Source organism: Erpetoichthys calabaricus, chromosome 15 (genome assembly GCF_900747795.2).
Source record: "Erpetoichthys calabaricus chromosome 15, fErpCal1.3, whole genome shotgun sequence".
NCBI classification, from domain to species: Eukaryota; Metazoa; Chordata; class Cladistia; order Polypteriformes; family Polypteridae; genus Erpetoichthys; species Erpetoichthys calabaricus.
The window spans coordinates 76,568,819-76,591,162 of record NC_041408.2 but is presented as its reverse complement, the minus strand read 5'-3'; the positions used below and the strand labels follow the sequence as shown (position 1 = coordinate 76,591,162).

At 39.9% G+C, this 22,344-nt stretch overlaps 1 protein-coding gene across 1 annotated transcript in view; it reads left to right on the top strand.

Annotated features, from left to right (window-relative positions):
• The window catches only part of LOC114665751 (calpain-2 catalytic subunit-like), an 82,958-nt gene extending 63,942 nt beyond the window's left edge, over nucleotides 1-19,016 (top strand). The window contains exons 17-20 of the mRNA XM_051919249.1: nucleotides 1,024-1,261; nucleotides 5,040-5,156; nucleotides 6,354-6,412; nucleotides 18,909-19,016. Coding sequence (XP_051775209.1) covers nucleotides 1,024-1,261; nucleotides 5,040-5,156; nucleotides 6,354-6,412; nucleotides 18,909-19,016 — 522 coding nt within the window. The remainder of the gene's footprint in view (nucleotides 1-1,023; nucleotides 1,262-5,039; nucleotides 5,157-6,353; nucleotides 6,413-18,908) is intronic.
• Nucleotides 19,017-22,344: the final 3,328 nt, after the last annotated feature.

Genomic DNA, 22,344 nt, shown 5'->3' with positions numbered 1-22,344 from the left:
CAGAGAGTGGCCTTTTATACAATGAATCACCATATTAATATCTAGGTTCTAGTGTCTCTAGACCACCATGTTCATAGGCCTCCATTGTTTCCTATCTTGATTACCTTGAACTTGATATTGTAAATGGACTATGAATTTCTGACCTTGGTTATTATCCTCTAGGTCCAAGTATTCATTAAACAGTCCTTGTTCCTCCAGTGCACTGGTAAAACAAAGTAACAGCAATGACAGTTCTTCCAACAGTCACATCTTCTGATGGAGTTCTTACCTTGGGCTATGTTAACTCTACTACTTCTAAATAAAAATGATCTCTGACCACACTTGCATTTTTATATTGTTTACAAGAGTATCTCTGCCCCTCGCTAAAATGAATGAAAACGCATATGACATAGATGTTCACCTACACTGGACATTCTTGAATGGATGGTAAATGCCATTGGTCACAGGATTTATCATTAAACTGTAGCAACCAGTAAACTATTGGTCTTTTTTGCATGTTTGCAGAATTCAACTTCTACAAAATGCAAATTAGATGCATACAGGTTAACAACACAACAAGCACCATAGAAAGCAATTCATCCTTGTCCGCCATGGTGGAATATGGTTTTCTTTTGTGAAGGGTGACCAGTTAAGCAATGAGATGTTTTAATAAACAGAATTGAATCAAGAAAGACTACATAATTAGCACAAACAAATCAAAGTGTGATTAGAGTCTGCATCTTCAAAAATCTATGTTTCCACCTGTCCACATTGCAATGCCTAGCCAGCATTTTTAAAAGTATATGGCGATGGAAAGCATTTTTAAAAGTCATTATTTTTGGGGGTTAAAAATGCCTGAGTAGTGTTGAGCAAAGGCAAAATCCAAGACTGATGTCAGTGCTTTTAAACAAAAATGTAGTAATGTGGACGTAGCCTTGGTAACAATAGTCATTTGTAATGCTGGGCATTGTTATCACATCTTAAATTCTTGTAGTTCTCTGTCCCTCATTATCACCATTTGGCATTGTGTTATTTCCCCTACAGGCTTCATGGGTAGTTATTTCTGTCACTGTCAGTTTTTACTATTATGATATTTATGGCTGGCATAGCAGCACATTAGTTTTTGCTACAGACTGTCAGCTCCAGAGTACTCCGATCAAATCACGCTCTTTGAGGAGTGTTTGTGCGTTTTCCTTGTCTATTTACTACATCTTCTTTACAATTTCCTACGAACTGCAGATTACATTAATTGATGAAGCCAAGCTGGCCTGGTATGACCCGAGTATGTGTATGACTGTACTCTGTGAACAGCCTGCACTCTGCTTAGGGTTGATTTCTGCCATGCTCAAGATACTGCTGGGATAGTTCCTGACTCACTGTCAACATGTACAGGACTAAGTAGATTTATAAGAATGATGAACAAATAAATTATTCCTTAGTTTTGCAGATAGCTATATCTAGTCACCAAATTGTAAATGGTCAAGCAGAGAAGAGCAAACTTCAGATAGATCACAGAAGCTTAGTAACGCAGTTGGTCTGAGGGTTAAATGATAAACAAGGAATATGGGCTCAACTTCCCAATAATCTAATTTATATCCTGAGGATAGCATTGGGTAGAAAACCTAAACAGTAACAAGTTGCTTTGTGATGAGAGGGATGTGTAAGGGTTCCTGGACATCAATGCAATGGAAGTTGTTCAGAAAGTGATGAGGTGCTTGTTCCACAACATGGCAGCAAGATTTGGCAAACACTGTCCATATTTAGCTCAGCAGGGTGAGGAGGCAAAATTAGGATGTCTTGGAGAGACACATAAATAGGCCGTAGATTGGCACTATGGGCCTATTTTGAGTATTTCTTGGGGGCTCCTTGTGTGGAATCCTGAACTGTTTCCGTTGCTAGATTAGCCCAATAAAAAGTGGCAGCCCCCTCCAGAGCTGAAGGTGACTGTCCGTCTCAGACCACTTAAGACTTTCTGTGTTTTCATCTTCCAAATGTAGGAGAGTTGATGTATGGCCGAGAAGATACCATGTTGATTATGGAAATACTAAATGAAAAATGTGTATTGTAGTGTGCAAATGAAACCAAGAACATCCAAAAAAGAAACATTCTAAATACAGTTTAGTGGGCAAGGATTGCATATCCTACCAGTACAGCGTTCTAAGTAAAGGGACTCATCTTCTTTATTTCATATTATGGTTTGTAACAGACATTTAATACAGTAAATAACCTGAAGGAACCTGACATTGGCTCCTGGCCTTGACAGTTATATGCTAATATTATTAATATTACCTTTTTAAGTTATGTTTAGATTGATGATGGGTGGCACGGTGGCGCAGTGGTAATGCTGCTGCCTCGCAGTTGGGAGACCTGGGTTCGCTTCCCGGGTCCTCCCTGCATGGAGTTTTCATGTTCTCCCCATGTCTGCATGGGTTTCCTCCCACAGTCAAAAAGACATGCAGGTTAGGTGGATTGGCGATTCTAAATTGGCCCTAGTGTGTGCTTGGTGTGTGGGTGTGTTTGTGTGTGTCCTGTGGTGGGTTGGCACCCTGCCCAGGATTGGTTCCTGCCTTGTGCCCTGTGTTGGCTAGGATTGGCTCCAGCAGACCCCCATGACCCTGTGTTCGGATTCAGCGGGTTGGAAAATGGATTGATGAATCTGCCTTTAATTCTAATATGATTGCAAAATTCTGCAAATAGTAATAATTTATTACACAGCTTTCTTTAACAGTATTTAGCAAAATGGAAAAGGAACAATTGGTCTTACAGAATATACCATCCTTTGGGAGAAGATACAGAAATACTTGGTAAACATAATTATTTACTTCTTTATGAATTTATTTATAGTACCGGATTATGACACTCCACTTTAGCTTGATGATATTCATTTTGTTCTCATCAGTTCTGTCAGGAGTGCTTTGCAATGATATTTCAGGTATTGATTAGAATACATACTGACTAGCAAAAAAAGAAGATTTAAGCAGAATGTGTTTAGCGATGAATGAGTGTGGATCTATGAGTGACTGTGCCCTGTAATGAACAGGTCGTTTGTACAAGGATTGGTTTACTCTGACTGCAATCCAGTAATACATAAAGGTGAGGAGGAGGAGGTTGGGAACATGCACTGATTACAGGAGTGTTCAGAAAATTAAGTACAGCTTACAAACTTTAAAATGGTAATATGAATTGTATTAGCTGTTCTGCCGTGCACATTGCTCAGTGTGATGTGACCAGCTTGAACATCAACAACTCCATATTTGATATTATAGTTCTTTTTTTAAAAGAGTGGCTTGCTGAATGCGGATAATTCAATAGAAATAGAGAGGTTTATGTGTGTGATTTGTGCAGTATTTAGCTCTTCTCATTTCAGATTAAGCAGAATGTAAAAACTGACCTGTTTAGGGCCCACCCCAGTAGAAATTAAGAAAGGATATGACACTAAAGGATACCAAGCAGGTTATTGTATGGAGAAATACAATTGTATTGTAATATTGTAATACAATTGTAATACAATTGAGAAATACAACTGTCATTTCTAAGAATTGGCCCATGGCAAAATTCAGCAAGAGAATCGTTCACTGCCTTCACCCATTAAGGTGGGAGCAAAGTTGCTTTCTAAGAAATATGATTGGTTACAATTTGTGTTGTCTAATTGGCCAGTGCATTTGTTGTTCTTGATAGCTGGTACAGGCTGCCTGTGCTGACGAGTACAGATGTGCCCTCTCTGATCTCTGCCTGGGTACGGCCTTATTAGCTCCCTTCTAGTCTGGATGACCTTTTCTCTCCGGTTTAGGACAGGATGGTCTATACAAAAGCACTACATTGGTAATATATCATGGACTTTTATTAATGGCTGCTTTGTTTAAAAGCAAAGTTATAAATATGAACATCACATACACATCTGATTGCCAGGCTGAGGCCTACAACATTATACAGAAGCCAGTTTGATATTTATCATTGAAACTTTCCTTGAAGAGATACACTTTAAGAAGAAAATTGTAAAAGATTTAAATGTCCAATAACAAACAATTTTTTTCATTATGAGTATAGTATGTATCAAACCGCAAAGTTGATTGTATTTATTTATTTATTTATTTCCCAGGACATTTTCAAAAAATATGACACTGATAAAAAGGGCACCATACCTACCTATCTGTTGAGAAAGATGCTTCAGGAAGCAGGTATGACTCAATGCTTTGATAAATAAACAAAAGAGTGTTCAAGGTATCTTGACAGAGTTTAATTTCGTATTTTGCATATACAGCATAACATTCTCATGTCCTATAATTCACTTCGTTATGTGAGCCTGAAGAATGTCAGGCACAAACCAGCCGTACACCGTTCCCCACAATGCCCCCTCTTTCAGACAGAGCCAATTTAGAGTTGTCAGTTAACCAACCTGCACATCCTTGAGGGTGTGGGAGGAAAATCTGAATATCTGGAGGAAGCCCACCCAAATATAGAGAGATCCTGCACTACTAACTCTAAACAGGCCATGGGATTCAAACTCATGATCCTGTATCAGTGAGACAACAGGGCTAGACAGTTTTTACCTTTATATTTGGACTTCAGTATTACCGCTAAAGTGAACTGTTTCTTTTGTGTACACTTTGCAAATTTCCTCTTTGCTGTGTGATTGCATTTACTGTACACACTTTTCCGATATTAACTACACATTGTGTAATCATGTTTCCATGATAACAACATCTGTCCATTCTCCCACCTATATATTTTCTAACTTTGCGTATCTAGAAATAGACAGCTGGAGATCATTCCTTTACCTGGGAGGAACCCATCTCAGGACTCAGTTTTATTACAGGACATGTTGACTTTATTTTTACTGATGAGAGTTGGCTTTCAACTTGACTGCTAAGAAGCAGGAGTCCATGTGAGAAATGAGTGTGAGCATAAGGAGAGTTTGATGTGCTTCCCTGGGCAGCACTTAAAGGACCAGTGATGATTCAGTGTATACATCACAGCATTTCAAAGTGCCTTTCTAAATATTATTCCTTTTTATTCTACTTGTCCTACTCCAGCATGCAGTATATCTCTTATAATTCTAGGGATCCAGGTGACAAGTGATGTACTTCATGCTATTGTGCTAAATTTTACTGAAGAAAGCTTAACTCTTAATGCTGACCGTTTTGTGGGATGTCTTTTCCGCCTGGAGCTGCTTTTCAGTAAGTCTCAATTTTTGCCCACTATTTTCTCAGTCTTTTCTATTGACTTGAGTTCTACTAGCTATCATTTTCCATATTTGACTTCAATCACATAGAATGACAATGCAGAACCATGTTAGAGTAGTTGAGACTATTTAGTGGCTTGAAGTTGTAGGTTTCATTCTTGCACAAGTAAGCATTGACCTGCCAGTACATCTATTCATTTTTAAAACACACTTAGTCCATTAAAGGGTTGTGGGAAACCACAACCTATCCCATCAGTAACTGGTTTGAGATATGATCTAACTATGGATGGGATACCACCCATTACAATGCACATGCACTAAGAGCTGAGTAATTCAGAGTCATCAATAGTCATCATCACCATAGACATGGAATGACCCAGTTCTTCAACCCAAAGCATATATAATAATAGTTTACTCAAGATGCTGTGAACAACTAAAGCACTTTATTGCAAATTAATTACCATTAAAAATGGTGTTAAATCAATGAGGTGATATTTAGGTTTTAAAAAGTTATCCTTCAAGAAAGCCCTGTCACAGGTTGAGCAGATTGTTTTTCAGACAATGGAATAAAATGGGAAGAGTTTTTCCCAACATTCTGACAAACCAATCATAAAAATGCACAAGCTGAAATGTTTTCCACTCTTATAATATTTCTTTTTGACTTTCTTTCCATTTGCTTTTGTTATTTACACATTTCTCTTAACTCTACATGTTTTTTTTGATTTCTGCATTTTGAGAGGTTCTAGATGAAGGCTCTACAGCTAAAGCATTGTGTTTTTATCTTCTGTTTGTAAGTTGTACTTGAAATAATTTTCATATTTATATAATCTTTACAGCCGAAAGAAGAAGATGATAATCATTACATTGGTGGTGATTACCTTACTAAAGAATTAGGTGGGCTGTGTTTGTCATGATAAATGATTATTAATATCAAGAGCACTGCCCATAGATTCAGCTCTTGACCTTCCTGAGGTCACATTGATTTCATGTTCGGGATTCTTTAAGAACTGCAAGTCTTTATGCTGTTTGATTTTGGCTCCAAGCAAAATACAGTTGATTAGAAGTTTCCTGTTTCACATATGAGAGGCATAAAAGCCAGTCACATTATCATTAGCTTTGAAGTTTAAGACATCATATGACATGAATCAAAATGTAAGCCTCTGCTGTTTTGTTTTCTTTTCTTTTTTAACAGAGATCTTTACAACTGTTGATAAAGATAAAAGTGGAACAGTTGAGATGTCTTTGGGGCAGGTAAGCCTTCCAGTCCTTAGAGGTAATTGGAATTTATTGATTGACCTCAACAGTATTATATATATATATATATATATATATATATATATATATATATATAGAGAGAGAGAGAGAGAGAGAGAGAGAGAGAGAGAGAGAGAGAGAGAGAGAGAGAGAGAGAGAGAATATACCAGATATACAAGACAGGTTCTGTGTACCATACAGACTTTGCCTGAGTCGTTATAAATTTTACAGTAATAAAAATAGCCACTATGATGTTAATTTTACTTTATGATGATTCATTTTGCTTCAGTTGTTTGGTTAAGTAAATCAATTCTTTAGTTAGCTGGCTAAGTAAAAATCAAAAAGCATGAATTTGTTCATTTTACTTTATGATGATTAATTTTGCTCCAATTATTTGGTTAAGTAAATCAAGTTAGCTGGCTAAAAAAAAAATCAAAAAGCATGAATTTGAAACATGGCATGTCGAGATACAATAGAAGTTGGGAAAGAAGCTTATTTCAAATTTGCAGAGCAATACCTTTGAATAGAATATTAGGAAGCTGAAAATATCAGATACCTTGACAACCAACATGACATCCTCCCCTGCAGCAGAAAAGAGCATGGCACAGAATAACATGTAAAAAACAAAAAAGTCTGAATTAGCATAAGCCACCCAAATGTGTTAATAAGAAATGTAATGATTTACTTCATGAGGTAGAAGTACATAATACTGTAAATAAGAATACTTGCATCAGATATATGAAATATTAAAATGTGTTACATTTTACTGTATCATAAATCAGCCACATTTTGGTTAATATGTTTGTTTTAATGGGGATGTCACAAACTACGGGGAGATGCTACGGGAGATCTCTAGTTATTAAGGAACCAGAAGTATTAGACAAAATGTAACTCTTTTAATATCAATAAATATTATGAATGTAGAAAACTAGCATAGTAAAAAATATAAAGTTATTGCTATACTACAAACAATCAGTATTAGGGTGTTATAGAATTCACACAAAACGTAAGAAACAAGGAAATTTTAAGCTTCCAAAAAATGTAGTTTTTGAAGTTATTCTAGTCATTTTTCTTAATTTCTAAACTTCAGGCTCAGGGCCATCTTACCAGCATTATAGGCCCCTCGGGCAAAGTAGTGTGCTGGGGCTCCTATTTTGATAGCAAAACAGAAACATACATAGGCCTACTCCTGGAGCCCCCGGCCAGTGCCCATACGTTAAGACAGCCCTGTGGTATTTTCCAGATCAGAGAGATACTTTTCTTAAGAATGTTCAACTCGTGTTCCACTCAGAGCGTCCCATGAAGTGGGCCATACATAACAATAAAACTGTCAAAGTATTTTTTCGACTGACACATTGCAGTCTCTTTCTCACGGCCAATTACATAACATGGATAAAATGGAGAATAGTGTTTTTTTTTCTCCAGCAGAAATAAAAACAGGGTCACATAAACTCACATTAGCAGAGCAAACAACTCTAAAATAACATTTGAAGGCACAAGCAAACATAATGTTCACTCATTTCCAAACATCAGTCCATTAAGTACACTGTATTACTGTTTATTATCATACCTAAACAATATCCTGTAACTAAATTAATTGTATATCCCCTGTAAGAAGACGCTATATAGCGCCTGATCTGACACAGATTGACACGGAGGCACAGGTAAAATAAAATAAACTATTTATTTGTCTTCACCTGTGGGGCACAGTCCCAAGCACAGTAATCAGCACCAAAACACTCTCTTCTCTCACCACCACTCCTCCTCAGCAAGCTTTGTCCTCCACCTCCCGACTCTGGCCGCTGAGTGGTGGTCGCTGGCTCCCTTTTATTGGGTACCGAGAAGTGCTCCAGGTGGTTGATTGCCGACATCCGGCTGCACTTCCGGGTAAGGCGAAACCAGTGCTCAAAAGTGGCCAGCCACTCCTGTTGCAGCACCCCCTGCTGCGCAGAACTCCAACATCCATGAAGCCTTGGGGGAGTCCGAGGACACCGCTGCAACCCAGGGAGACTGTCATCTAGCATCCAGGGGGAGATACTGGGCTTCCCACCCTTGTCCCTGTGGCAGATGTGGTGAAGGGGTGTCCCGGCCTGGCATGGGCCCCGGCCATCCGTCACACCCCTTAAGCAGTCATAGTTCATAAAAATTAAGGGGAAGCAAACATGTCAGGTAACTTAAAATGAAAATATGTACACAATGCCAGTAGCTCAGACTATTTTTTTATTTTTCACTATGCTAATGTTCTAAATTAACATTGTGCATTCATATTATAAGAGTTATATTTTTGTTTTGACTTGATAAACTTTATTAATCCCCAAAGGGAAATTGTCTATTTGCATGACCTTTGGGGCTCAGAGCGCAGGGTGAGCCATTGTACAGCGCCCCTGGAGCAGTTGGTGTTCCTGTGATCACATTTGCCTGTGACATTGGGAAATGATGTGAAAGAATGTGGAGGGCCTTTGAGAGACATGTTTGTGTTAGGTGGAAGTTAAAGATGGAATTTAATATAACGACTTTGCAAGTTATGCTAGCCATCCATTTTCATAATCTACTTTGTCCATTGCATTACCATGGCGAGTTGGACACTCTTTCAGCAGCACTGGACATAATACAAGAAATAAGAATGGATGGAACATTCAAACACTCAACCACTTGCTAATATTAGGCAAATTAAATTATCTTTGGAGTATGGGAGGAGAAAACTAGTGTGTGAAGAAGACACACAGAATGTGTAGAATCAACACAGACAGTGCCCAGTGTGGTTATTAAAATGAAGCAGAAGACTAACTATTGAGCCACCATACCCCCATCCACTGCTCTTCTTCTGAATGAAGCTATCGTAAAATAACAGTAATAATACCTTGTACACAGATATATGTGTGCGCGTGTGTGTGTGTAATTGAAAATGTCAAACTGAACATGATCCCTTGGACCCTTGGAACCATGAGGCACTAGCACTAACTATAGTGCCACCCTGCTATTCATGCGGCCATTCAACTTAACAATAAACTACTACTTTGATGAAGCAGTCCAGTCCACTGACAGTGTAACATACTCCAAGTGTTCCAACTGCATATGACAGCAGATGTTTTTAATAATGGAATTAGGGAACAAGGCAGTCAGGGAAAGCAATCTGAAGTCGTAACCGGGTGAGCAAGAATCTAATAAACCAATCCCAAAAAATCATACTTTAAAATGGGAGTGAGAATTTGGAAAGCCAAACTACTACACGTAAATAAGCCAAAATGAGAGACGTAAATGATACTTGGGAACAGTAAAGAAATGAGCTTCACTCTCCATTTGGGTGAGAGAATGACAAGACTTTATTAAAAAGAAAAGTAGATTGTGGGGAGATTCAAACACTAAGAAGGTCAGAATCCCATCTTGCAAATGCAACCGTAGATGTTTGTATACCTTAGCTCAAGTTACTTTACAAGTCATCCTGCACGTAGACCCATCAGGTGAGTTTGTTTACAAGCTTACAGGGTGTGTGTTAGTGAAGGATAATTAAACAACCTGAGAATATCAAAACTGGCCCAATTAAGAATAGCAAGAAGATTTACACAATAGAAAAAAATCCTTTTCTTTTTTTTGAAAAAGTGAACAGAGACTATTTGCCTAAATTTTAATAAAATACGACATTTGCTTGTTTATTGGTTATCCAACTGAGAGATAATGAAACATGGCGCTGACACCCAACTTAAAGCGGACTTTCACTGACACTGACAGAGTGCCAGTTGCTGTCACATGATGCATCGCAGCGCTCCACTAACATCAAAGGAGTGCCAATGATGGTCACATGACTCGTCTCAGCGCATCGCATAAACAAAAGATTCACAAAACAAAAAAAGTAAACTTTCTAAAAATGAATAGAAACAGTTTAAAACCTCTAGAAACAGATTCTCCATGGAACAAAAACCATAAATTATCATGCAAAACAAAAAATAAATAATTATTAATTATTGCAGCCCATGACCCGATATCATTCTAACAATCACATCAATGTAATAACAAAATGCCGGTGCCCATAGAAAAAACAAAATTGCACCACAAGATAAAGGAAATAAAATAACTTGTATAAGAGAAGATATGTTGAAACTAAAAATAAACGTGAACATTAGATTCCATATAAATATAAATATATATAAATTATTTTTAGAGCCCCAGGAACTTTGAAAAAAGTTAAAATGAGACTCAAATCGTGAGTGTAAGCCCCTGATTTTTTATTAAAACAGTTATAGAGTTTTATTCTTTAGGATGCACATGTGTTTAGTTTGTACAGATTAAGTTTGCATACACATGGAGTAGTGTGAGAGGTGCCTTTTTGTGGTAAATCTATGGACCACTATTCAGGTCAACTAATTTTATAATGTATAGTGTAGGCACAGAATGCTGTGACAAGTTCTCAGGTTAAATGCAAGTATACATTTTACAAATTACTAAATACAGATTTAGTACATATAAAGACACATATTTGTTAAAACACATAGAAAGCAAAAGCAGAAACTGATTAACATACACGGAAACCAATAATATCCGTCCATTAGTTAATTGTTGAGATGAGGCCAGTTGACAATGGAGGAGAGGAAAACAAAAACTCGAGTCATCAGCAGCATCCCTGAAGAAAATAAACCTCTGGGGTGTCCACAGCCAATTGTAACACCACATCCTGGAGACCTCAGCCAGCTAGTTGCACACCCTTATCAGGCATCATGTACTCGAGTAGTGCTGGGCCGTCCAATCTGATCAAAGCACCTTGACATTTGATGATTCCAAACTGTGACGGCAGTGATTGTTTGTGATGCTATTTAGAAACTTTGAGAAATAAGAATGATGCTACATGAGTGAACTCTCTCCTCAGCTGTGATGGACAGTGTTCAGTAGGGGACAATCTTGCTTCTTTTATGCATCATGAATGAGGCTACGTATTTGTATTAGTTGTGCTTGACAGGGCTCTGGTACTCAGAATTCATGCACTCTGTAACCCTACTGTACATGGAGTTGGTAATTCTTTGCCTAAAAGCATCAGGGATTATCGTCTTGTTTATATTTCTAAGTGTTTTTATGCAAAATACCCTATAAGGTTATAAAAATATTTGAGACCAGTCCTTGACATTGATTAAAAGCACAGCCTGAGCTGCTAGTTTATTACTGTATGCTTTCACATTTTATCATATCATTTACTTAGTGAGTGGCCTGGTGGCACAGTGGTAATGCTGCTATGTTGCAGTAAGGAGATCGAGATTCAGTCTGGGTCCTCCCTATGTGGAGTCTGCATGTTCACACCATGTTAGCATGGGTTTCCTCTCACAGTCCATAGACATGCAGGTTAGATGTATTAGTGATGCTAAATTGTCCTGTCTTGGTGTGTGGCTGTGTGTTCACCCTGTGATGGACTGGCACTCTGCCCAGGGTTTCTTCTTGCCTTGCGCCCTATGCTGGCTGAGTTAGGCTCCAGCACTCTCCATGTCCCTGGTCTGGATTAAGCATGACATTTACGTAGTGTCCTTCGACTCTTAACACATCCTGATGATTCTCCTTCTTTGCTTTCCAGTGGCTGCTTCTTGGAGTATTTTAGTGAAGAGTCCAGGACCTGGGATGGGTGAAAAAACAGGACACCATCCTATTGCCCTGTCACGTTAAAAATGCACAGTACTGGTGTTAGTTTTAACTTTCATTTTTTGGTGGGTTTAAGGTCAAAATCATAAAGTTATAATCAGAAAAATCCTAATACAAGAATAAATTCTACCTGCAAAAATGTTAAACAGACCTTACAAAGGTGGGATTTTGAAAATGATGGGTAACAGGAATAGAGCAGCTTCAGTTTATCAAGGAGTGGGGTCTTAAAGGTAGAATTAGAAAAATTAGAAATTAGAACATTGTGGATATGGAAGTATATTTACTTTTATTGATTTTTTTCTCACAAATTATCTGCAGTTTTGTAACTTGAAAGGTATAGTGAAGGAAGGAACAGCAAAACCAAAAAAGAAAATAGGTGACACAGAAGGGTGAGCAGGTGACATAGATGTCAACTTCTCATAAACATTAGGGAGGCAAAAATTATAGGCTACAGCATAAATGACAAGCCTACAACAATAATAATAATAATGTTTACATTGGCTTAGCATATGTGACACAAACATAGCAAAATAAATTCAAACTATTAACACAAAAACAGGACTGCAACTCTAAGCTTTTAACCGCATTAAGAAAGGCTGATTTAATTCAAAGTATTAGTATCTCTCAGATGGGCTTACATTACAGTTCCACAAATATGTCGCTGTTGTTCGCTACCATGCGTGACTTGACTAATTACACCAACTTTACTATTAGATGGCAGCTGCTCCTGTGTCTCCCCACCCCAAAGAGCTTGCAGGTAGCAGTAATAACCACTGAGCCACTTCTTTTGTAATGATGCCCAGTATTGTTCAACAACAGTGGTGAATCACAGAGTGAACACAGCAGTCACCTGCATGCCCAGCAGTTGACACATGGACTCCACATTGGGATGTTACCATATGCAGTGTTTGGGGGCAGACAAGTTCAAGGTACCCATCTGACATCAAGTCTTAGTCTACAGCTGAAGTAAGTCACTACAACATAGAATCACTTTGTACCTGATTTGCTCATGTAAGGCTTGTAACCAACTAGTTTAGTGAAGAAAGACATCAACTGGGTACACGTGACGCACACGACCAGAACACTGTAGTAGTCAGGACACTTGTGGTAGTCAGAGTACTTCCATGCAAAACAACGGACTTCTAAAAGTTTTGTTATATGATATTCACATCAGAAAATGGATGTGATATTGAGGTCGAACACCTGATGATGTCACTTGTTATATTTATTTATTGGTTCTGTGTCTCCTTTATAATTCATATTTGTTGAATTGGTTTATTGTGGTTTTATTTCCTCAGTACTTTTCAAATGCCCATGGTTTATTAATGCACTGACTGCTACCAAACAGCTAGCTAAGGGTTTTAGGGACCATGGGATTCTGCTGTTTATTGTATATGGTTAAAATAAATAAAATAGATGTATCTATAGATGTGCGTTTATTATGTACAGTTTGTTTAAATGGAGGAAAGTATTAACCTTATCCAATCCTTTATTTTAATGTTTCTTTGTTATTGAATCCTAAGCATCTTCTTTTGAGTACAACGTAAGAAATTTGACAGGCAAGCGGAGACCTTTCAGTCCAAGCATCACTTATTTGTTTAGCTAATAGCTAAACTGTCCCAATATCTGTTCAAGACACTTTTTAAAAGTTCTCAAGGCTTCTGCTTCAACGCCATGCCTTCATATTTGTTCAAGACTCCTACAATTCTTCATAAAGGAGTGCTTCTTGGCTTCAGTCCTAAATGCACTTCCCCTTAATTTCCACTGTTGTCCTCAAGTATGTAATTCACTAATAAGTCGAAAGAATTCAGTTGGGTTTCCTCCCACAGTCCAAAGACATGCAGGTTAGGTGGATTGGTGAATCTAAATTGGCCCTAGTGTGTGCTTGGTGTGTGGGTGTGTTTGTGTGTGTCCTGCAGTGGGGTGGCACCCTGCCCAGGATTGGTTCCTGCCTTGTGCCCTGTGTTGGCTGGGATTGGCTTCAGCAGACCCCCGTGACCCTGTGTTCGGATTCAGCGGGTTGGAAAATGGATGGATGGATGAATTCTGCTGGATTTACTTTATCAATGAATGACTTTGAGGTTCCCTTCACCAAAACAGCTCTGGCTCATTGAGACATGGACTGCACAAGACTTCTGAAGGTGTCCTGTGGTATCTGGCACCAAGATGTTAGCAGCAGATCCTTTTAAGTCCTGTAAGTTGGAAACTGCTTAGATCAGACTTGTTTTTCCAGCACATCCCACAGATGCTGGAATGGATTGAGTTGTGGGGAATTGGAGGCCAAATCAACACCTTGAACTCTTTGTTGTGTTCTTCAAACCATACCTGAACAATTTTCATAGTGTGTCAAGGTGAATTATTCTGCTGAAAGAGGCCACTACCATCAGGGAATACAGTTGCCTTGAAGGGGTGTACATAGACTGCAACAATCGTTAGATAGGTGGTATGTCTCAAAGTAACATCCATATGAATGCCAGGACCTAAGGTGTCAAGGCAGAACACTGCCCAGAGTATCACACTGTCTCCACCAGCTTGCCTTGTTCCATAGTACATTCTGCTGCCATCTTTCTCCAAGGTCAATAATACATATGCACCTGACCGTCCACATGATCTAAAAGAAACTATGATTCATCAGACCAGGCCACCTTCTTACATTACTCTATGGTCCAGTTCTGACTGTCATGTACCCATTGGCGGAACTTTTAGTGGTGAACAAGGGTCAGCATGGGCATTGCAGCTCCATACGCAGGAAGCTGAGATGCACTGTATGTTCTGACACCTTTCTGTCATGGCCAGCATTAAGTTCTTCAGCAATTGCTAAAGTAGCTTTTCTGTGGGAATGGACCAGACAGGCATTCCTTCACTCACCATGCACATCAATGAGCCTTGGGCACCCATGACCCCGTCACCTGTTCACCAGTTGTCCTTCCTTGGAGCACATTTGGTAGGTGTTTACCACTGCATACCAGGAACACCCCGCAAGATCTGCCATTATGGGGATACTCTGACCCAGTTGTCTAGCCATCATAGTTTGTCCCTTGTCAAAGCCGCTCAGGTCCTTACACTTGACCCTTTTTCCTGCTTCCAAAACATCGCCTTCAAAAACTGACTGTTCACTTTTTGCCTAAGTTACAATCCCAGAAGTCCCAGAAGTTACAATGATGAACAGAAATCCAAACTCCAGCACAATGTCACTCTGAAGGACCCTGAGCCTTAGCAGAACAGATGGGCAGTCCTTTAGCCATAACATCAGGGTCGCGCTGTTGAATTGAAGACAAGACTCTTGACCAATGAATTGGGGTTTGGTGATGCCTCGGACCTACAACCATGGTCAACTTTCTTTATCTGTTGGCATCGATAGTCATGAGGATGGACACGGTGAGTGAGGAGGCAAGCCAGACTTACTTTACAAAAGCAACAGCAGAGTTTAATAAACAAATAAGGGTGGCACAGTGGTAGCGCCACTGCCTCGCAGTGAGGAGACCAGGGTTCACATCCCGGGTTCTCCCTACGTGGAGCTTGCATGTTCTCCCTGTGTCTGTGTGGGTTTCCTCCCACTGTTAGGTGAACTGGCAATGCTAAATTGGCCCAAGGGTGTGTTTGGTGTGTGTGTGTGTTTGCCCTGCGATGGACTGACGCCCTGTCCAGGGTTTGTTCCTGCCTTGCGTCCTGTGCTAGCTGGGATGGACTCCGGCACCCCACAGCCCTAGTCTGGATTAAATGGGTTAGAAAATGACACAACATTAAGCAAATGAGAAAAAAAGTGCAAAAATGTGCTAAACATTGTGTTAATTCATTACAAAGTTCAATAAATCATTCCATTAAAAAAATCCAGCCTTCAAACAAAACCAGTGTGGTAGGGTGATCAACAGTAAATCAAATCAAACCCAAGCAAATACGTTTTAAACCATCATACTCTTAAAAGACTGCATTCCCCACATGCACCTCATGGACCAAGAACTGCCACCTCTGCTGGTCACCATAGAGACCCCTCCAGGTCACCTTGCCCTCTTCCTGGATGCCACCACACTTCTGGATCTAAACTCACGTGGTGCTCTCATATCCATTGTGTAGCCGACAAGGACGGTGCCACACACCAGAACCGCCATCTCAGCAACCGTACCTACTCTCATTAAAGTGCTTAACATGGCCAAAGCTATCCGTCTGTTCTCTCCTACGTGGAGTACTCGTTTACATACACGTGACTGCTGGCTCTCTGTCACTTTCGTTCTTCTTGTACATTTACTTTTTTTTCTCTCTCTGCGCTAATCCATCCTTCTTTTATCTCCTTGTCTGGATGGTGCTGGTGCCCACTGGTAATCTCCTTGTGAAGCCGGCACCCACTTTCCTGTCTGCTTCTTGGACTGACATGAGTTAAAAGAACGGGATGCACTAAAACCATTAAAACTCCTAATAAGTGAAACCATTAACACCCCCCAACAGCTTGCTTCACAACAGTGAGGTAGGACTTCAACTCGCACGCGTCCTGTTTGTTGACTTCTTTCATTTTTTTTGTGATCAAATTTTTATTGAAATACAAAACAAGCACTTTAAATTGGAGCATAAGACATTCTTACAATAAAATAAAACTCCATGCTCGGTGCCCACACTTTATCTTACCACCCCATAACACAACCCAACCTAACCCTGTTATTTTAAAATAATTGGTGGCAACAAAAGAATAAAGGAGTACCAGCAAGTGAGGGAAGAGCACAACATCGACCCCATTAAAGAGAAAAAGAGCTAAAGACCAGGAGCCGGGGGGATACGTGCTCAGACCACCTGCACTGTATCTGTCCATTCATCAAAAGAAGAGCCTGATGCCCCATTGATCTGCGCCGCTGACAACTCCAAATGGACTGAGAAAGGAAAACAGGAAAAAAAAATCTCAAGATTTCCAGTGAGATGGGCAATTGTACCAGTGACTGTCCATAACGGGAAATAACCGCTGCTGGACAATTGATAGATGAAGTGAGGAAAAGTGCAGAAGTAGGAAAATGTGGGGAAGCGAGGAGATGCTAAGAAAGAGCATGGAAGTAGTTTGGACAACTTTATTTAACTGTCTTGTAGCAGTTAGTGTAGATAGATAGATAGATAGATAGATAGATAGATAGATAGATAGATAGATAGATAGATAGATAGATAGATAGATAGATAGATAGATAGATAGATAGATAGATAGATAGATAGAACTGGAACTGGATGGGTTCAGGGTGGGGGACAGGGCCTGACAGGTGGCCATGATGTATAAGATAGGGAGAGACATGTTCATTAGGCTGGGAAATATACAGTAGATAGACTTTGGTCTGAACACATGTCAGAATGACTATAAAGGAAGTAAAATACAAAAGAAAGGAAAGTTCTGACTTGGCGGTCTCAGTCCCAGTGAGGTATTATGCAGACATATTGCAGTTGGTGTAAAGAAGCCCCTGTAGTGTTTCTTAACACACTTCACCTGAATAATTAATTACCTGAAAGTCCTCACAGAGTCAGTGTGTCACAGAGAGGATGTGTAACATTGTTCATATTGGCACTCAGTTTTGTTTTCATTCTCTCCTTTGCTACGATGTCCAGGGGGTCAAAATAACTGAGCCTGCACTTTAAATCAGCTTGTTGATTCGGTGGGCTTCTCTTGAAAGTGGTGTTACCAGCTCAGCACGCCACACGGGCCGTCACAGAGTTGTAGAAGATGTGCAGCATGTCACTTCCCACACTAAAAGAACGCACACAGTCTCTTAAGGAAGAGGAGCCCGCTCTGCCCTTTCTTCTAGAGTTCCCATAGATGACCTGATATGTGAGTTATGTGGTTGTCCACTTTGGTCACAGACCCCCGCTGTATCAGAAACGTTTTTAACTCCATTCTCCGCGAAATTATATGATTTTTGTTCAGCCAACAATACAAGCAATACATGGGGCAAGAAAAATGAACAAAATCATATCATTTTGGGGCAAGGAGTTTCTTAACTAACAACCCTCTTTCTGGACATTGTATGCCCTTCTATTAGTTAATATGCAAAATCAGGTACCTTTATGGGCATCTGAATTGTAACATCATACAAAAACAAACAACCCCACTACTGCACACCAAAAGTTGCAACTCTCTCTGGCCCCTCACACTCCTGTCGACAGTTTAACGATAAAACACTGCCTCTAACACTCTACTGCCATCGTGAGTAGTTAAGAAGTCCTTTCTGTCTTCATTAAATTCTCCATCCCCGGTGTTACCTAAAAGTTCGCGGAGTCCTCAAACTCGGGTGCGTTTTCTCACAAAAGCACAGCGCAGACAGGAAACCGGGCAGACTGGCAGAGCGCCACCGCGCGTGCGCACCTTCCGGCTGCTCTTCTAGGAAGAGACAAACGCCGTCTTTGCAGGAAAAATCCCGAGAATTTAGTGAGCGGAGTACCTCCGGTGATTTGAGAGAGGAGCTTCAGCCCGTGCGCGGTTCTTTGGCTACTGAATAGCATGGAAATGCTGCTCCCTGGTGACGTTTTATCAAGCAGCTGCAGCTGTTTCAAACTCGTTTTTCAGGACGATAAGTCGACTTTTGGTAAGTACGATTAATATGTGCTGTGATGGACTGGAATTCTCGCCAGGATTAGTTCTTACATTGCGATGAAGAGGGTTATAATAATTTAACCGTGGCTGTAGCTTTGAGCAATTCTGCGCCAGAACATCCCTAACAGAACGAGGAGAAACTCATTTGAACTGGGACACAAACTGCTCGAGGCTTTAACGTCGATAAGGTGACCAGATTTTCAAAGCCCCAAACCGATACACAGTTTATTGGGGAACTTCATTCGAGAATCGTGCACGTTGTTTGACCGTGTAGGGGTTTGTAGCCTTTTAAAAACTTTTATTTTGATATATTTTCAGTCATTAAATGGGACATACTGCAAAAACACAGGACATCTTAAGGTTAGTTGTGTGACTCGACAGTGCAAAAGCAACGACGATGTTGGCACTCGACGGCTTGTTTTTTGAAGACATAGCAATCTTAGCGGTGTCACATAGCTGTAGAATATCACACTGCTTTCTATTAATTACATTTTGACATCTACGGCAAGACAGCGGAGGACGAGTCATCCCGAAAGTGATCATTTATTCTATGCCTTCATGGAGCACCGCTGCTAATTCCAAAACCATCCCCGGATGGGATATCAAAGGGTACAAACATGATCGTTCTCACCAAATACAGAGCCGGCTCTTCTAAGCTGTGTAAGTGTTTGGGGTGAAGTTGTAGGAAAGCCCGCGAGGAGAACGTGCAATGTCCGTAATATCCAGCTGCAGCCAGGACAGGTGTTAGCCTCTAACGGCTTCTCGCACCTGAGACCCTACAAATCCGTCGCCTTCTGGAGAGACGCCCCTCATGCGCTGGTATGTTGACCCCCACAATAAATGCCTCTCACGTCAATTTCAGGCCCATTTAGCTCTATTTTGAGATGCTGCTTTGAAACCTGCGTATTGCACATTTCACAAACTTGTCACCTATAGGGGACTTTCACATCTGGACCCATTACAAGACATTACTGCAGAATGATAAATTAATGCATACTAAGAAAATCACGTTTTAATACGTTAAAACATAAGACTATGAACCAAACATTGCTTTTATTTAAGGCAGCATATTACAAAACACCAGGAGGTATATTCTGTCCACTGTCTCTGCTGCTACAAAAACAATTTGCTATTATTAATTTTATTAATAGACAATCTCCTTAATAGTAATTGAATACGTTAATTTACCTTTATAGTTGACATTGTAAGTCTTACTTTTAAGTGTTACTTTTAAATCGCAAACTTTGTGGCATAGCCACAACATGTGTCGCATATTCGCCATCATAATGATGCTATACATTTAAAGGTCTCACATAAAATCTTCTGTGGCACTGTTGTCCTCATTTTGTTTTTTTTTTAATTTTTTTTTGCACTTCCATAACAGCATCAGAATGCAAAGAATTTTTATCTTTATACAATTTTAGTTCATGTTCGTTGTTTAACAATTCTTGTTTGGTCAAAATGGTCATTTCTGCCATCACTTTTAATGTCAGGGGCTCAGTAGAGCGGCGCTGCTGTTTACCGCTGTGCTCGTTGTGTTTCATGTAAGCCACCATAGACAGACCGCGATGTTCAGGTGTCACCTTCAAGAGACGGTGCGCGAATTTTAGGAGCACTTTACAGGTTCAGAAGACATGTTCCTCAGTCTGACGCAAGTACAGTACTTTGCTGACAGTTTCTCACAGTTTGATCGTGTCGCCAAATGTGATAAGCGGCGAAGCGAAAAGATTCTCGCCGCGGGTTGGGGCGGGACTGAGCACAGGGTGGCCAGGATAAAATACAAAATCAGTCCAATGCCTAACTAACAACTAACTAACCATGTTAGTTGCAACGAAGTACGTGGTTTTTAAAGCTTTGGCCACAACATTAATAATACACAATACTGTGGAAATGCGTCTTAAAAAGTTGATGTATTACAGTCCAAACCGTCACGTACACCAAAGCACCATAACCTATGTGAAATAAAGTCACATCAGTAGGAGTTAACTTGGTTCAAAGCTCACGGACTGTAAAGATGTAACGACAAGTTAACTGTACTTTTCAATAGAAGACTGCAGAAAGAAACTCATTCATAAATGTGACTCGAAAAATAATTTAATAACATGTTTGACGCATGTGGAACTGCTGTTTCATATGGCTGTTTTGGAGCGTACATGAACCGATTATTTCGGGAGGAACACGAAGAAATGCTTTGGCAGATCGAGTAAAGCTCCCTGCACGGCAAGCCGGATGGGATGGGGGGCGGCGGCGGCTGGCTTCATCTGACTGGCCCACATCTAAACATGCAGACGAGGATATTGGATAACGTTACATGTGCGAGCCTGAAGTATTAACCCCGACCTTGTCTGTCAATGCCCCCCGAGCTCTGTATCTGCCCCATCCCGTGTCCCGCAGCAGGGACTGTTTAGGTAAAGTAAAAATCGGGAGTGGTCTCCCCTACACTTTCTCGTATACTCAGATATGGGGATGGATATTTGAGGAGTAAACCGCAAGACGATGATTATATTTTTATATTATGTACATCTATCTATCTATCTATCTATCTATCTATCTATCTATCTATCTATCTATCTATCTATCTATCTAAAGAAACATCAACAACAAATCAAATTAATAATATATTGAACAATTATTATAAAAGTAAAGTTGAATAAATCGGATTCTGCAGCTGCATGAATAAAAGGTAAAGTACCAATTCCGGTTAACAGAAATAGCTAAAAAAGTTGATAGAAATCTACGTTTTGTACCTAATACTTGTATGCAAAATGTGGTTGACCAAAGTGAAAGCGTACTCAAGTTATCATGTTTACAAACACACACACTTTCAGACACACAGACATAATTCCAAAAATGTTATTTTTCGGACCCAGGGAGGTCTAAAACGCTGAGATTCATCAAAATATCGACATCGAATCTTTGGACGATGAGAATACTTTCCCTATACTTCGTTTACGAGAAAGTAAAAAAGGTGAAGCCGCTGCGAATGTCACTGGGGAGCCCAGCCCTTTTAAAGAAAGAAAGCCTCATTTATAGCGTCACGTCTCGTTCAGTATCTCTGCCATGGTGCCGTGAGTAATAGCTGATAATGCAAGTGTGTGTGGCACGTGGTGTTTTAGCATCTAATAGAGAGGCTGAGATACACATCTGTTTGTTGTCGTCCTTGTTGGCTTCGAGTAAAACGTGGAGTGGATTTCACTTCTTTCAAGGGAAGTCTTCATTACGCATTTGGCAAAATATTTTTTTTGCTCCCGCCAAAAAATTCTACATTTTCACCATAGATTTAGGAATTATTAAAGACCTGCGGTGGGTTGGCACCCTGCCCGGGATTGGTTCCTGCCTTGTGCCCTGTGTTGGCTGGGATTGGTTCCAGCGGACCCCCGTGACCCTGTGTTCGGATTCAGCGGGTTGGGAAATGGATGGATGGATTATTAAAGACATGTAGCCCCCAAATGCCAGGTAGGAAGAGAGACGCAATTTCAGCAGTTCTTTGTTGTTTTTGCCATTTTTGTCCTGAAAAAACTGTTGCAAACACTTATTTTTTTCAGTGACGGGAGGCTGTGCTTTCTTTTACTGTTTGTATACACGTTACCTGGTCTGGACAATGCATGGATCAACCCGGCCGTGCAGCCTATTTCTGTAACAAACAAAAAAAACACATTTCAATAAAGTTCTTGTTTCTCGACAATAAAAAATACATTCTTTTAACATCCATTAACCTTATAAATGCAAATTCCTTGCAATTTTGAATGCAGAA